The sequence below is a fragment of the Diplotaxodon limnothrissa genome, linkage group LG14 (genome assembly GCF_057381915.1).
Source record: "Diplotaxodon limnothrissa isolate DT_005_m linkage group LG14, D_limnothrissa_male_GT1.1, whole genome shotgun sequence".
In the NCBI taxonomy this organism is placed as follows: domain Eukaryota; kingdom Metazoa; phylum Chordata; class Actinopteri; order Cichliformes; family Cichlidae; genus Diplotaxodon; species Diplotaxodon limnothrissa.
In genome coordinates, this window is record NC_140609.1 from 35,154,382 (window position 1) to 35,171,153 (window position 16,772).

General features: G+C 38.1%; 1 protein-coding gene across 2 annotated transcripts in view; it reads left to right on the forward strand.

Annotated features, from left to right (window-relative positions):
• The window catches only part of nectin1b (nectin cell adhesion molecule 1b), a 161,191-nt gene that overhangs the window by 73,175 nt on the left and 71,244 nt on the right, over window positions 1-16,772 (forward strand). The window contains exon 6 of one of the 2 annotated variants that reach the window (XM_085371001.1): window positions 1,579-3,559. The exons of the other annotated variant lie outside the window; for it this stretch is intronic. Within the exon in view, the coding sequence (XP_085227127.1) occupies window positions 1,579-2,081 (503 nt within the window). The 3' untranslated portion in view covers window positions 2,082-3,559. Of the gene's footprint in view, window positions 1-1,578; window positions 3,560-16,772 lie in introns of those variants that run through there. 2 annotated transcript variants of the gene reach the window in all.

A 16,772-nucleotide genomic window follows, 5' to 3' on the forward strand; every position in this document is an offset into this window, starting at 1 on the left:
TCTTGTCTGTGTGCTCTAAGGAGCTTTGCACAGTTTGTAGTTTCAAGTGAAGATGTACACATACGGGACAGCACTTTCATGTTAGTTTTACTGTATGCTGCACCCACATTTGACTCAAAAGTAGTCCTTTTGTTTTGTGTTTTGTGTTTTTTTTTGTTTTTTCCTGTATGTACGCTGTGCACTCTCTAAATGGTGGACTGAACACAGCGCCTCATTTTAGTGATGCTATGGACATGGCAGTTGGGAATTTGAATTTTGAATGTCAGTATAGAGTCAACATATTCCTTTGGCTTTTGCAAGGTGAAATCGCAGCCTTCATACTCTAGCATCTTTGTCATTATCTCTCACAGGCCATTAGTCATATTCGCTCTGTTCTAGATTGGAGAACACCGAGGCTTATGATAATTTTCTCTCTTTTCCTCCTCTCTCTGTAGTCAATAATATATATTTTTCATGGAGGCATATGCTATTTTTTGCCGTGTGCTCCTCTGCTTGAATGGAAGAGCTTCGTGTTTATCAGCTCTCTAAGTGCATCATGGCTGTGTATGCTTGGCTGCTGATAATCATCTCTGGCAGTGCTCTTTCATTTCATTACCACGATGCTGGTGATCAAAATGTCTTGTTTTAATTATTTATGCTGGACTGTACTGCAGTATATCGTTGAATATGTTTACTTTGACTTGTAAGTAAAACTTGTTAACTGAAGAGCCATATCAATTATAAACCCATCTCCGAAATGTTAGGATGCTGTTTAAAGTAAGAATAAAAACAGAATGATTTGCAAGTAGCGCAGTGCCTATGTTCATCAGGAACAGTACAATACCAATGTGCTGGGGACAGGTCTGGACAGCAGATAAGCCAGTAGACTCCTTACAGAGACATGTCTTAAAAAGACAAAAGGAAAAAAAGAAGTAGTGCATGTAGGACCACCTAGTTATCACAATGACGCATTTTAGACCATGCACTGCTCCACCCTGGTTGCCTTTCTGCTGTTTAACTCAAAGAATACGATTCTTAAAAATGAGCAGACATTTTCAACATTTGAAATGTTGTATTTGTACCACTTTCAATTGAATATAGGCTTTAAATCACTTGCAAATCATTTCATTCTCTTTTCATTTTACACAGCATCCCAGCTTCTCTGGAAATGGGGTTGTAATTCCTTCACTGTTTGCCTATTAAATTGTTTAATTTTCCTCCGCCTTCTAATCAGAGAAGAAATGATGGTTAATGCATGCTGACAAAGCTTCATTTACTTTTAATGTCTTCAGTCATTTTACTCTTTGATGGTGTTCTATGGTGGACTGGCTGTTTTTTTCATTATTTCATTATTAAGCTCAGCTACTGCATGTGGCTGTAGCTGAGCTTTTACGATATGTCACTAAAGACTACTGTTGGGCTGGGAGGGGGTGTTGTCGTGGGGCCAGGGGTCCTTCCCTTTCCCCTTTGCTTTTCCGTCCTTGTCTCCCTTACTCCATCTTTCCTAAAAAAAAAATTAAAAAAAATGCACCTGCACAAACGCACCTCTTCCCACCAGAGCACTGACACACTCCCTTCCATCTGTGTTTTCCTACCCAGAAATTCCTGTCCCCACCTACGGTGGCACCACACATGTCCCACAGGAGCAACACAATGCAGGTGTCGCCATCGGGGGTGCTGTGGGGGGTGTTGCCCTCTTGGGTCTGGCGGCCATACTGCTCTTCATATTCCTGCGCCGCCGCCAGCGCACCTTCAAGGGAGACTACAGCACCAAGAAACATGTGTTCGGAAATGGGTACAGCAAGGCTGGTGGGCTGCCTACCCACCCCCCCATCCCTAAGAACTTGCAGTACCCGGACGACTCGGACGAAGAGAAGAAACCCGCCCAGATTGGTACCACTGGAGGGTTTGAGGCAGGCGACCGTGATTTCGATGCTGAATCAGACCTGAAGAGGCCCTATTTCACTGTGGATGAAGGAGAGAGCCGAGATTACGATGAGCGGACTCTGGCTTTCCAGTATGAGCCTGAATCTGAAATAGCCGATGATATGATCTCTCAAACCGATGGTTCTGTCATTTCTAAGAAAGAATGGTATGTGTAGTGGCATGCAACAACCAAACCAAACAACCCTTTGTCCCCCACCTCCATTCCACCTCACCCTTCACCTCCATCACGACCCCCACCCTCCCATTTATCAAACTGCACTATCATAGTCCCTCTTTTGGTCACCCTAATATCCCGCCCCCTTTCACATCTGACCCCATCCAACTAATATCAACTAGAAAATCAAGTGTCTATTTAAAGTGCTAGCAACATCAACTTCTCAGCATTGGTATCAGTACCATCAGGTGAATGGGCAAAGTGTACAAACGAAGGTATGTAGATGGACACACTGTTGCTGACATACAAGGTCGGTGTGGTGATTGGTCGATTAATCCTGGTGTATTCTTCATTTCGTGTATTTTTTCATATTATAAATGTGTTAAATGTATAAAAAGAGACAGCAGGTTGAGGTTTTGCTGAGCACATTTGTGAAAGTCCTACACTGGATGTTCAGTTTGTTTTCTTTTTCTTTCTACATTAGCATTGCAGTTTTGTTATTGTTTTTATAAATGTCTTTTTGTATGATTTTTAAGTGACCAGAGAACTGAGAGTTAAGTGTCTAACATAATTACAGGTGGAGTTCTACGTGTGTGTAGTTTTGTGGTCAAATGTTTCAGAGAAATTGGGGGGGGGGGGAAATGGGATACATACTGTTTCTCAGTGGGGTTAGCGTTACTAATTTTTATATATTCACAGCATTAAAACACATATGTTAATGCTGTTTTCCAAAGGTGTGGCTAGCATTTCTTGACCCCCTGTGTTTATGTGCTCGACTTGTTTCTTTACCGAGAGGAAGTCAGTCTACTGAGCCATATGGACATGGCAGTAACATATAAATATCCAGTATGCTTTTTTTTTTTTTTTTTATTAATTTCAAGCGTTAGTGCCCTTATTGTTGCAGCAGTATAGCCGAGGAGAGAAGGGCTGCAATTGTATCATACAAAACAGTTTCTACTTTTCAGTGGTGCATCACAGTCATGTCCAAAAGACACTTGGTGAGTTTCACAGGGAAATCTTCAAAAATGCTCTGAAATGTCATGATTGTCATTTGACTTGAACAGTTTGACTTGTGTACACAATCTCGAAATCTTACCACTGTAATGAAATGTCTGTCTTTTGCATTTAGCTGTCATAATTATATTTTTTTCTGACCCTCTTTTTTTTTTTTCTTCTTCTTTTCAAATGGATGTCAGTCAAAAGTGTCTGAGGAGTTTTCCTGTAACGACTCTGTCTCTCTTTATAATTGTGACTTTACTGAATAGTTGGCTTACATCAACAGCATTTTCTATGAGGAGTCATCCATGGACACAAAGGACACAAATAGGAGAAACTGATGTTTTCATTTCAGTCTGAAGAGAAAACATGCTAACAAGTAAAGGGAATTTAAAATATGGTGGCCCTTCTGAAGTCACCTGCTGCTTTCATGATGCTTTTGTTCATTTTCTTTTGCTTTTTAAGTGACTATCCAGAGATTTTAAGGTGGTTTTAAAATTATAAGAGTTGCTTCCTTAATTTTGGCATCTCAGTCTGCTAATGGGGAATCAATGACTCTGTCTGCAGGCTCTCTATATACTATATCTATATATGTTTTTAAAATCACCGCTAACAAGTGCCAGTGGATGCTAGCATAGCTAATGACTTGTTTCTCTCCTCAGAGGTTCATTACACAATCAGCAAAATGTATTTGCATCAAAAAAAAAAGCGCAATGTGAAAAATTGGTTATAATGGAAGCATTGGAGGAAATCTATCAATGTAAACGACATATCTGACTGGCTCTGAACAATATAAATACTGTATTAAGCCTTATTTTATGCATGTTTTGTGTGTGGGAGTGGAAGTGCATATGTTGCTATTTTTTTCCTATCAGTTCCAGTGTGCTTATCCTCATTTGCAGCTCAGAAGACTACACTTTGTCGGTGTCGTCAGTATTGACAGAGGTATGAGTTCCTAGGTACACAGTACCCAGCAACAATTTTGCAGTTAACACAATATTTATATAAAGTATATATAAATATATATAGAATAATAAAAATGAAAAAAATAACATCTCTGTGAGAGCAGTTCCCTCTGCTCGAGATGTGAATGTTTTACAGTCCACGCTTGTCTACTGTATGTTTTTAGATGAGCATGTTAATCATGAACCTCAAACTATATTGTATTTTCAAAACAAATCAGCATCACAGTATGGGGAATTGTTTTTTTTTAAGTCTGTTAGTCTCAATTTAGTTAGTCAGCCTTATTTTCTAAAGCCTTACTTCTTTTCTGTTAAGTGCATCTACTATGGAGTGAGGAGTACAAGGTCTGCCACTGAAGGTTTCAGAGGGGGAAGCTCATTGACAGCAGTGGGGTTGCTACTTTCAATATTCTGAAGCAAAATACAGTTTTATAGTCTTTACTTTATTGTTCACCTGCAGGTGGAGTGCTTTGCTGTAACTTTTGAACTTCACACAGTTTGCATCACAGCATAATAGACACAAACATATCGAAAGCATCCTTTGTTCATGCATTCAGTGCCTGTCAAAGTTAGGAGGCATGGGGTAGTCTAAACAGTTACTGCTCCACCATTCAAGCTATTCATACCCAGAATAATATCGTGGATATTATTAAACTACAATGCAGACCGCAAACCTGTTAAATATAAGACAGCTTATGGTCGCTTGCTTACAGTGAATATTATAGCAGGTATAGAGGAGCTTTAGCAAGGTACAAACAAACAATGTGTGTACACCTGATCTTTAAATCAGCTAATTCTGCACTAATTCTGAGAGTTGAACACCTGAAGAGATCTAACCTTTGCAACTTGGTTGCACGTCGCTGAATTTTCTGAGCACAACATTTGAAACGCTGGTCCAGTTAAGAGAAATTCAACTTGTACTTACAAACATCACCCCCTTTTAAAGCACAATTTTAAGGTTTCATCTGACATCTAACATCAGTTATGTAACCACTGCCACACTTGCTTGTCAGATATGTTGGCATGAGAAAGCCTTTTATTTTGGGGTCAACAGTCTGTATAGTTGTATATGTAAACATTGTCTTCATGTCGTTGGGGTTTTATGAGTTTCTATTTTGTAATACTGACTGTAATTTCATTCCATCCTAATCTCTCTTTTTTTTTGTATGTTTCAGTATGTTTCAACATTCCACTGTAAATAATGTACATAAGGTTGAGATTATAGTTGGGATTTATTTCGGGACAGCCATGTAGGGACCCTGTCATGTAAAATATGCCTATTTTGACCACAAACATGGAGACTCGATGATGGATAGATGATGTTGATGCATAGCTTATTTCCAAAGTCCCACCTAAAAATGCTCCCCTAGTACATTTTTTTAATATGCCAGTAGTGGCTTCACTGTTGGGGGTAATGCATACAGTGTGTCGATGTAATGTTATTAAAAGAAAGTCAAAAGAGAGAAATTGTCTGTATGCAGCCATGTGAATGTATATTTCTGAGGGTGATACAAATACAAAAAACAAAAAAATCTATTGTTCAATTGTGATGACCCAGTGAAGTAACTTGTATTTGTTTTCAGCATTAAATGAGTTCAATAGTCAAAAGCGTTCTGTCCCAGTTCACTGATTGGATAGATGTGTGTTATCTGATTGAATATGGTTTATGTCTGCAGCACATTTCTTATCGCTGTGTATTGATTTTGGTAATTGCAGCTTTTTCCCAGTCGGTTCGACCAGTAATTTATCCTTGTCACCTCATGCCGGTGCTTATTTGGACTTTTTTTTTTTATTATTATTATTATTTTCTTGTGAGCCTTAAATGTAAGACATGATACGTTTGTTCTGTAAATAAATAAGACTACAAATAAATCAAATTTAACAAACATAGACCTTGTTAGTACAATATTTAACAATTTCAAAAAGCACAAATAGTGTCCAGGCTACAGCGGGACAGTTCTCTTTGTACCTTATCGATCTGTTCACAGTCATTGCTGTAGTTCACTGTATTTTTTTTTAACCTTATGAGACAAAGACGACAGATTCAAAGCGTTTTTCAAAGCTACAGTTTCCATATGTGAGTTACTTTAGTATAACGTATGTCTTCATTTTATCTGAAGTTAACACAAGACAGATAAAAGGATACATACAGTATATAATAAGAGCCTTTGATGGTTATAACAGTAGTTTTTGGTATTTTTCTACTTTAATTGGGGAGCAAAAACTGTCAGGCAGATGTTGATTTTGAGTTCAGTGCTTAATGAAGCTACAGTGATATGATGAGAGAGGCCCAGTGTAGAGGCAGACAGATCTGTCTCAGACTGTGGGACTCAAGTGCAGACATCTGCATCGTGCACATTAAGAACAGCCCAGAGTTTGCAGCTGTTGCCATCCATTTGCTAAAAGAGCCCTTTGTAGCCCAAGGGGCTTTGATGGCACATAGGCTTTTAACATGCATGGCCATCTAGTTTTTTCTCCTCCTAATAGAGCCAGGAATGGAATTCTACAGCATATCCTCTATCAAAGTACTTTTTGGATGAAATATGGCTAGATTCCTGTTCTAAAGTATGTTCCTCCTGGGTCATAAATTCAAAAGCGAGTTTGTTAAAGTGTCTTTTACAGTGTGTGATGTCACTCCACTTAACATGGAGTGCAATAAGAGAATACAGATTACTCTAACATATTATGAATGAGAAAATTGAAAAACAATCTGACCGTGCCTGTCATTATTTATGTATTTCATTTTGTCATTAAATCAAGTTCCGAAATGCTTTATATTCAAATTTGAAGAAATCTTCAGTACTTCAACAGTTTTCATACATTTTTGTGGTGAATCACATACCAATTCGATTTAGATTTTTCTTTAGACGTCTGTTACATTTTGTAGGCCACAACTGTTCGCTAAATTCTGGTTTTAACCCAACCATCTGTGAGTTGTTGAGCTGCCAACAAGCCAGAAAAATAAATAAATAAATAAAAATATCAGTCTTAATGAGTTCAGGAAAGCACACAGACAGCCTACGCCACGAGTCATTAAACTACAGTAATTAAATAGTTAATGATCATAGTGTATATTAATAAGCAATCCTTTGGGATGGCTTCAGGAGGAGAGTGTAGTCAATCAGTGAGGTGGCTTTTAGTAGCACTAGTTTGTTCCTTTAAGGCTACTTTGTGCACATATTTGCATACTGAAACAGGGAAAATAATATCTGATTTTGTCTCATTTAGATTTATAATGATTGCACTCGGCTGTGCAAGTCACATTGTGAAATATTTGTAATTGTTATTAAAATAAAATCAGATGATCATACCTGTGTCACAGACTGTCTTAGTTCCACAGTTTATGCATCACTCTTTCTAATACTGCGTTCTTATTTTAAATAAAATGTATTGTTATTTGCACTTGTGCTATCCCACATACACTCTGAACTTATATTGCAGTGATCCATAATGAAATGTATAACTCTGAGGGGCACATGTGCTCTCATAATAAATATGCTGCAAGTATTTAAACACATTCCCAAAAATGATACCGTCTACCAATATACAGCTTTCAACCTTTAATCAACAATGCCATCTCAGTTTTGTTTTTACATTTACACAAACGGCCTCAGAAGTTAATGTTCTGTAGATGTGTTAAAAGATAAAATACTTCATTTTTGGAACATGATAAGATAATATGCTGATATTTCAGATCTTACAGCTTTGCTAGTGGCACTCTGAGAATGCACTTCATATCAGCTCTGAGTCCTTGTTAACATGTGCAGAATGACATAACCTGCCAGCAAAGGTGCCTCTCAAGTAGTAGTGATATTACTTGCAATTGAATTCTGAACACTTTCTGAACAATCGTTTCAACATTCTATCATGATTATATCAGGAATGTAATTTGCAATAGGAAGTTATGGGAAGACTAAACTTAGTTTCAAAATAATTAAATCTTTGTTTAAAGTTGCTAACAAATAAATATGCAATTTAAATTTGCTAATTTTAAAAATGTAATTGAATAACACAATGGTGGCAATATACTTGTTTGATGTTCAGCAGAACAGTGTCTGCTATGTTGGCTGATATACTTTTTTTTTAAACTTTGATAAATAAAAGTTGGGCTGATTTTAACTCCATCAGTGTTGTACTAGAAATCCCTAAAGTTCAAGGATGATAAAACATAATGTGATTCAGTTGCATATAATTTGTGTGTTAGCAAAATTAAAAACAGTAAGTGTACTACAAATTGTTTTTTAATTTAGTAGAACTTGAAATGTTTATCAGTGGGTAAACAATTAGCATTGCTCACCCAGAAAGATCAAGTACTGTATACTTGCAATAAATAAGTTGCCCTAACTTAGTTATCTGAAGTAAGCTTTACTTGGTTGTTTTGAGGTTATGAGTTTGCATCATTTTTTTAAGTTCTAAGAACTAATTAGATTTTACAGCATGATCGGAATGTAATAATCACATATAAACTGAAGCACTGGATATAGATTTAGTTTTTCTTATGACGGCACTAAATACAAAAGTTTAAGCATATTTTATCTGAGAGGACACTAATAACCGTGCCAGTCTTCATGGCACTGATCCAGTAGTTCTTATGTGATGATTTTGTCCAACAGAGAGAAAGGAGGACATCCAAAAGCAATGTTCTAAAGATACACACACAATGAACAAATTAACTAGAAATATTTGGTATGATACGCAGTTACAAGGTACAATCAAAAAGTTGCCAGGTAAATAAAATAACATAAAATACTCAGCAGATTTTCCCTTTTCTGATATTTTTGCATTTTAGCATTAATGTCTCAAACTGGCTCAACTTCCATGCTGAGGATCATTGGTGGTGATGAGAGCTGTGTCTTTGGCTAAAACCCAGCAGTTTTCAGTAGAAGAGTCCACAGTTTCCAAGCCCATAGAGCAGCTTGCTCTTTTTTTCCTTTTTGTTACATTTATGAGGTTGTACACTGTAAACTTGTACTAGTGGGTGCGACTGCCAACACTGTAGCTTTCTGAGGTCTCTAGAGGAGAATATTCAGCAGAAACAGACTACCGGTAAACTCTGATGCGGGCACATGATGAAAAGCTGGACTTTTCTTGCCGCGTCAACACAATCAGCACCTGCCCCACTCACCAGATTTGCCTCCCTGTGAGATCCTCCACTTCCCCAAAATGAAATCAAGGTGAAGAGTCAGAATTTTGATAAAGTGTAAATCCAGTGTGCATCACAGATGCATAAGTACAAGTGGACCGATGGGACATCTGAACGATCTAAAAACAGCAGCCACCCAGACATGCAGAAGAACACGATATTAAACGAGAGACAGCTAAAATAAAATTAGGAGGGTTTTTTGTTTTTTAACTGCAGAGTTCTGGGATCTTGTACATCTGACATGTGCTGTTACATAATTTTAATAGAAACCTGCCAGGCAATTTACATGGTACATCAATTTATCCCATAATATAATATAAGACCCAGAGGCGCCTCATGCCAGCAGGCAAGGCAGGTAACCGTGTGGGCCCCAGGTGAGGAATAACAAACGTTAAACTGCAGCAGTGGCAATGCGCAAAGTTTGACGTGAAAGTCAGAGAGACCTCCCCAAGGGGGATCCACCTTACTCCTCTCACTCCCACTGCAAGTGGTGTTTATGATTCTGTTTAAACAAACCAAATGACTGACTGACAATCAATGAAAATGAAGAAGAGTTGTCCTTCTGTGAGAGAAAAAAGAAGGAAAGAGCAAGATAGTGGTGAGTCGAGCAGAATTTAATAATGATTAAATATAGTTATTATGAAAATAACTCAATGCTACTAGAATGTAATGTAACCATCATCACATTATATCCTTTGTTTACGTTGATATTTTACATTAGTTAAGTTAGCTGCCAGAGCAGCCTGGTGTGGCCATGATCACATAATATGTCATGTTCTGTTTTTTGGCATTTCAGTCCAGTCAAGGAAAAAAATCACTTAGTTGTGATATCATTATAAAGCTATAAGACACTGGCGTGGTCTAAATAGACTTTGCTATATTTTTATTTTAGAGGAAGGATGTGAAGGATTTTGTTTGTTTGTTTATTTTTCACAATTAGATCTCTCATTTTTTGTAGCCTACACAGGATAGTATGCATCAGTTACAACATAATAAATATAATGCAGGTAAATACAGCTATTATTAAATAAACATATTTCTAATGTCAGTGAAATTTGGATGTCTCCAGTAACTCTTTTTTTTGAGTGTATTTTTGGCAGCATTTTTGGCAGGCCCATTACTGTCATCATATGATACACTATTTTCAGCTTTTAACCAGTTATTTATAACAAAATGTCAGATTGATTTTCATGCCAAAAACAACTACAGCTCCATGAGAAACATCAGCAGATACCGCTGGTATCTATCCCTTGTGGTATTTTCATTGGTCATATGAGCAAATGTGTCCTAAGATGACTTGCGTCATCCCGTACTTCATTTCTGCATTTTGACTCTCAGTTCCCTGTTTATGTCTCCTCAGATTTCATCTCTCAGGCAACAAGTGGTGCGACCAAAGTTGACATATGTTTCCCTTGGAGCTCTATCCAATGCGAAGGCACAAAATTTGGAGACATAAACCTGCCATGACCAAACTGGGAAAATGAACTATGAGAAAGGCACATTCAAATCTCACGCCGTTCTTTCCATTCCCCAGATCCGCTCTTAACAATGAGCTGTTTTGTGCTGCACTGCTGCAGCTGACTGTATGATCCCACTAAAACAAGCACTATTGTAAATGACTATTGTTTCTAAAACACTAACACTGACACCTGGCTCAGTTTTCCTGTCATGTTTGGAGCTGATATGGTGTTTGCCATCCATTTAGGTCTTTCTCAATGCTTCTGTTTGTGTTTACAAAAAGAAAAAAATGTTTATGAATATATAAACATGGAGTGAGGCTGCTGCTCAAAATAAGCAGTGAAGTGATTCGTCTTCGTTGATCCTTCCATTGTTTGTTGTTATGTTATCTTTTGGCTTTTTTTCTGTTTCATGGTGTGCATCACTGTCCTTGCGAACCTCTAGTTTCTTGTGAAATGTGTACACTACCTCGTGCCTCCTTTAATGCAAATGAAGTTTTGAACTGTATCCTGTCAACTCAGAGCGAAGCATTTCCACTGGAGAACATAAATCCATTGCAGCTCACAAGCTGGACTGACCAGCCGCTGGACTCGTTCAGGAACAATGACATCATTCTTCCCCCACCTCCTCCTCAGCCAGAGGCACCGCTGCTGGGACTTAGCTCAGGTCCCATTGGTGTTTTAGCTCCAGGTTCTCCACTGGGATGCACCATCCCTGGAAACTTAAAATAAGAGTGCAAGCAGCTTTATACCTTTCAGTCCTGAAAAATGAATCAAAGGCTGCTAAAACAAAGCTCCTCGGATTATAATCCAGTGGGAATCATAACCGCCAGCACATATTGCCCTCTGTAACCTGACACAAATTACTGACTTCAAAACCACAGGCAGCTCTACATTTCAACAAAGCCACCTCATCTTGTATTTAGTGTAACCAAACATTCACTGTTTTCACAGACGATTTCTACAAAAGTGAAACTATGAAAATACTAGATTCCACTAGAAATGGTTCCACAATAAAGGTTGAGTTTTCATCAAAAAGCATTTAGCAAATGTTTGAGTGTGTTATTCAAAATAATAGAAAAATATCCATGAGAAATGAACAGCACGCATTCGTATTTCATCAGTTTTGTGCTAAAGAGCTGGTCGATGCGTTGGGCTTCTCCCGTGGAGCTTTCTGATTCGACCACATCAAAACAGTGAAATAAGTCACAAATCACAAAAGTAAAGCATGCAAGACATGATTGATCATCTATAAATAGAAAGGAATAACAACCAAAAATGATGTGTTCCCAAATGAAGCATTTATGTTGTATTTCAATGAATAACACGCCATTATTTATTTCTTTTATTTGTTTGCGGTCTCTCTCAGAGGTCAAGAGTTTTGCAATCATACAGTGGAATTGTTACTGCACTGTCAAATGTCGTTTCCATTGTGCTGAATGTTTTCTGATATTGTTTGCAAAGTTTTGTTTTTGTTTGGTAGAACATGTTTCACGTATAATCTGATCAATTAAGCATGCAGTTTACACCCCACTGATGGACAGAACAAGTAAATTCTATTTCCAGAAAATGTGAAATGATAATGAATTGGCAATTATTTGGATTAACCCAGGATCAGTCTGCTGAAATTATTATTGCCTATTATTTTGTAAATGAGATGGCTCATAACAAACTGCTTGGATCCTATGAATACATTTGTTGGCACCTTGAGGGATGTCTGCACTAGCTACTGGAGACACACACAGACACACACACCAGCCCTGCTTTGACACCCTCCCATTTTCAGAGCCAGTCATGGCGTGAGCAGCTCTGCTATCCAGCTGCGCATTAGCGTTCTCCAATTAAACTCAGCCATCCCAGAGCAGAACGAAAGGCCTAAACCCTCTGGTGAGAAAAGTGCTGACAACCCTCATCTACAAAGTCCTGCTGGGAATACTTTGTCCCTGTGACCATTTACCCAGTGTCATAGAAGTGGCGTGTGTGAGTGTCTGTGTGTGGGTTTAGGAGAGCCAGAGAGGAAGTTTGTGTGCATACCCTTCATCCCTTTGTTGACCAGTGCTTTTTTCTGCACTCAGCCTGAGTGACTTTAGACACAATAACAAATTAAAGTTTGTGCGCATGACCACTAATTCTTGATTTAGTGCGAAAATATGTCCTATTTCCTGTGCTTTTGAAGTTGGACTGATCAGTATTTTTATTTTTTATTTTTTGCGTGCAAGTCTTGTCAAGAGCTTAAATTTACTAAGAAAAGTTTAAATATAAATCCCTGGAGAAGCTGAATAAACAACTAGCATCCTCCTTAAAAGATGGGGCGTGGCAGCAGAAACAGAGAGCTAGATTGAATATAGGCACAATCATCCCCAGTCATACTGAAGTAGAAGTCCAGAACGTTCCTTCATCAGTGATGCCAACAAAGGATGATATTTGGTCTTAATTTTGTATGAAAACAAACAAACACAAAAAACATTTTTTTTTTTTTACTTTTTAATTTTTTCTTAATTATGTTTTTGGATAAAATTCTACATCATTTACCAAGCAAATTATTTCATTACACAGATGGATTTCTGATTAAATGCACTATTTGCAATTATTAATATTAAAAATCAATGTAGCTTGATATACCTTACCCCCCTCCTCTTTTTTTCCCACTAGCCCAGTGGCAGGCTCATTTTACTAGCACTATTTAAATGACTAATGCTAAAGAGACAAAATTCTAATGGTTTTGGAAAGAAGAGACGATGAGCTTTATGAGGATCCTGGCGTATCACAGTAGCACAAAGCATTCACAAGAAAAATTAGCTCTGTTAGATTCTACCATGTAAAATTTAAACGGGTATCAAAAAATGATGGTATAATTTTATCATCATACACTTCCACTTACCGTAACCATTTTGGGCTATAGAGAAAATTCAAATGGTTTCATAAAGATGAAAATTATTTTGTAATTTTACAGCCAAAATTACAAAATATCTCCAGGCGTGCTGTGTGATACTTGGGTAATAAAGGGTACATTTGTCATTATTATTATTAGTTAAAAACTCTAATTTTTATAGCTAACATCAAGAAATCATACATATCCCCATGCTGCTGAAAACTAGGGCACCGTATTATTTTTCCAATACCAGCACTTTCTCTTCAGCAGCAGAGCTGACAGGTCTTGCCACCTTCGGCTTTGACATGTATCTATGAAAATTATCCTCCTGTTAAATCCAGCTCTTAGCCAGTGTCCTTGGTGATCATCGAGCATGAATCTGCTGCTCTTGCTGGGAAAGAAAACGAATCACAGGATGAGTCAAATTTCTCTCAGCATCATTATGTCAGTTGAAATTAAAATTTCTCTGTCTCCCAGACATTAGGCATGCCATGAAATGAACCTTCACCTGTTAAAAATCACTGAACCCACTGACTGTAGGGAGAGCTCTATAGTCAACATTCGGAATGATTCATCAACCCGGTTACCACAGAGTTTCAGCATCTGACAAATGGGACAAATGGGGTAAATTAAGAACCCAGTGTCTCTCACCCCCACCCTCTCTTCCCTGACTATTGACTCTCACAGCTTTATCAGTGTACATTAGTGTCAGTGCCAGTCTACATTTAGACTAACTGTGCCAGAGGAGGCAGGCCATCAGCACATACAGCCATGTCTGTCGTCATGCAGAGCCAATGACCCTTTGTCAGAAACAATCCTCATCAGCAGAGCTATCAAGCCAAGGCTGCACTGTCCAGTGTTTGAGCTCTGAGACTGTTCTCCTGTTGTGAAAAAACAAATCTTGAGGTTAGTATACAGATTTAAACCACAAAACTGCACAAGTTAGGACTTTTGTGTCTAAATGCGCCAGCTTCGTCAGCACAAATCACGGAACTGTGCCCCCGGCATGAAGTTGGTACAAAATTGACCGATGTCCAAATTGAACTCTGTGTTTGGGGAGAAACATTCTCCAACAACAAGGAAGAAAATTAATCATAACTAAAGAACATAATTAACAGCAGAAAATGGAAAAAACTGAAGCCATCAGTGCTTGATGTCTCGCTTCAGTTTTCTTACTTTTACTTTTGGTGTTCTTTATTGTACGGCAGCGCGCAATTCTGTGTGCACTTCACACAATATCTCACTTTTGATGTTTGCAAAACTCAAATTCTTACCTCTGGGTGACAATGTTCCTGCTGCACCTTAAAGTTCCACAAAATGTGGAGTGTGCCAATTAAAATGTAGATGTGATTAGTTGTTAAAAGAGCAGCAGTTTTTAGAATAGATTTTTTTTTCTCCTTTTTACTGCTAAAAAGAGACAGGCACAGTAAGATGTGAAGGCAGTGGAGAAAAAGAAGCTGTGGGACCTGATTGCATGTCAGCAGGGACATAAGCAGGTAGCTGCAGCACAGACTGACTTAACCACTCAATTATCTTTAGGCACCAGAGGTCATCAGAGAATATTTAATGGAGTCCAGAGTTCTACATGCGTCTTCATGAATCTGTAGCTGTGGATTTGTGGGCCCTGACCCCTAAACTGTGATCTTTGAAGCCTCTAAATTACTGCTAACAAAAATAAGTCCCCTAATCTGCCACAAATACCCATGTGGAGCCAGCCATTGATTAGATTACAGTGCTATTTGCAACTTCATCTGCAAGAAGCTGATCCATGCAAAAATGCAAACAAACTAACTGATCCTAAAGCAGAGCCAGTCACGACAAATTGCTCTGATGTTTAGTGGCCGGTTGCCATGACGAGTCACAACCAGTTAGTTGCCTCGGGAGAATTGGCTTTCTTCAGCAGCACGTTTCAATACCCAAACCTGAGGTCAGTCACTGAGTCCACATTACTAAAGCTGAAACTTCTTTCTTTTGTCAGTTTGTCAATGGTATTTTATTTCCTGAGAAGGGCTGGATCTAAATACAAAAAGGCGAGCTAAAAGCTTGATTTCTGCTTAAATCGTCATACCGATCATCATCCCACCTAAAATGTAACATTATGTTTCATCAGAAAGGTGGAGAAGATGTCAGAAGTACAACTAACTGTTTGAAATATGTACGTTTTTTTTTAACCTTGTGTACAGTCTCCCACAAGCTTCATCATTCGTGTTGCACTGAGTTTTGCTACTGTAGGCTATAAGAACGCAGTTTGATTAAGGGAACAAATTATTTTCAGCAACATTAATAATCACCAGGCATATGCTGCACTTATAAATTTATGTTTTCCTTACGATTTCTGATTGATGAGCCCTGAGATTTTAACTTATTTTTTGAGCTTTAATTTGCTAATCAAAGTTAGAAATGTATTACCATAATTTATTCACACAATGACTGATGACATGTTTATTTATATCTGTCTCTCCCTGAATTTGATGAAGGCATGCAAGCTGATAATCACTCGGGCCTTTTTTCTAAAGAGCTTTGTCATTTTGTTTTGCTTCGAAGCTGGGAGAAGCTGTGGCCTTCAAAGACATTTCTGATTAATTTGACTACTTGTTGATCTTTATTCATTACTTGGAATGTGCATATTGCGGTGTTTGCTTTGCATTAGCCGCCCTCTGTGTACTCAGTCATCAAATCACTTTTATTGCTCTTGCACTTTGCCAAAGTGAACATTTTTAGACAATCGAAATGCTTACGATCTGAACTTGTTCCCATAAAGTCAGCCAATTTAACACTTTGATTCGTTTATCTATCACTTACTAAGAAATATATTTCTTTCTTCCCCCCACTTTTATTGCTTTCATCTGTGATTTGATACAAATAAAATTCAGCTGCTTGGATTATTACATACAGTAATTTCTTGGTACACTAATGCTTGAGAAGGCTTCATGCTGTCTCTGACACATCCATCCTGAGGCCCTTAAATCTGTCTCTGAAAGCAGGAAAAAAAGCAATGGATGACTCACTCTGCATGTGCAGGTATTGACAGGACTTCCTGCCATGAGCCATCTTGTTAAAGGGAAATGTGATACAGTAGTGTTGGTTTAACAGGTCTTCCTTCTTCTAATGAATAGGCTTATGCGATAAAAGCTTCCTGTTTGAAGATAAGGTATTCAGCAACAACAAGTGGATGCATGGCTGATTGTCACGAGTACCTTGGTATTATGTGTCTCTTTGACAGGAAAATGCACAAGAAAACAAAGCTCCACTTTAAACCTCA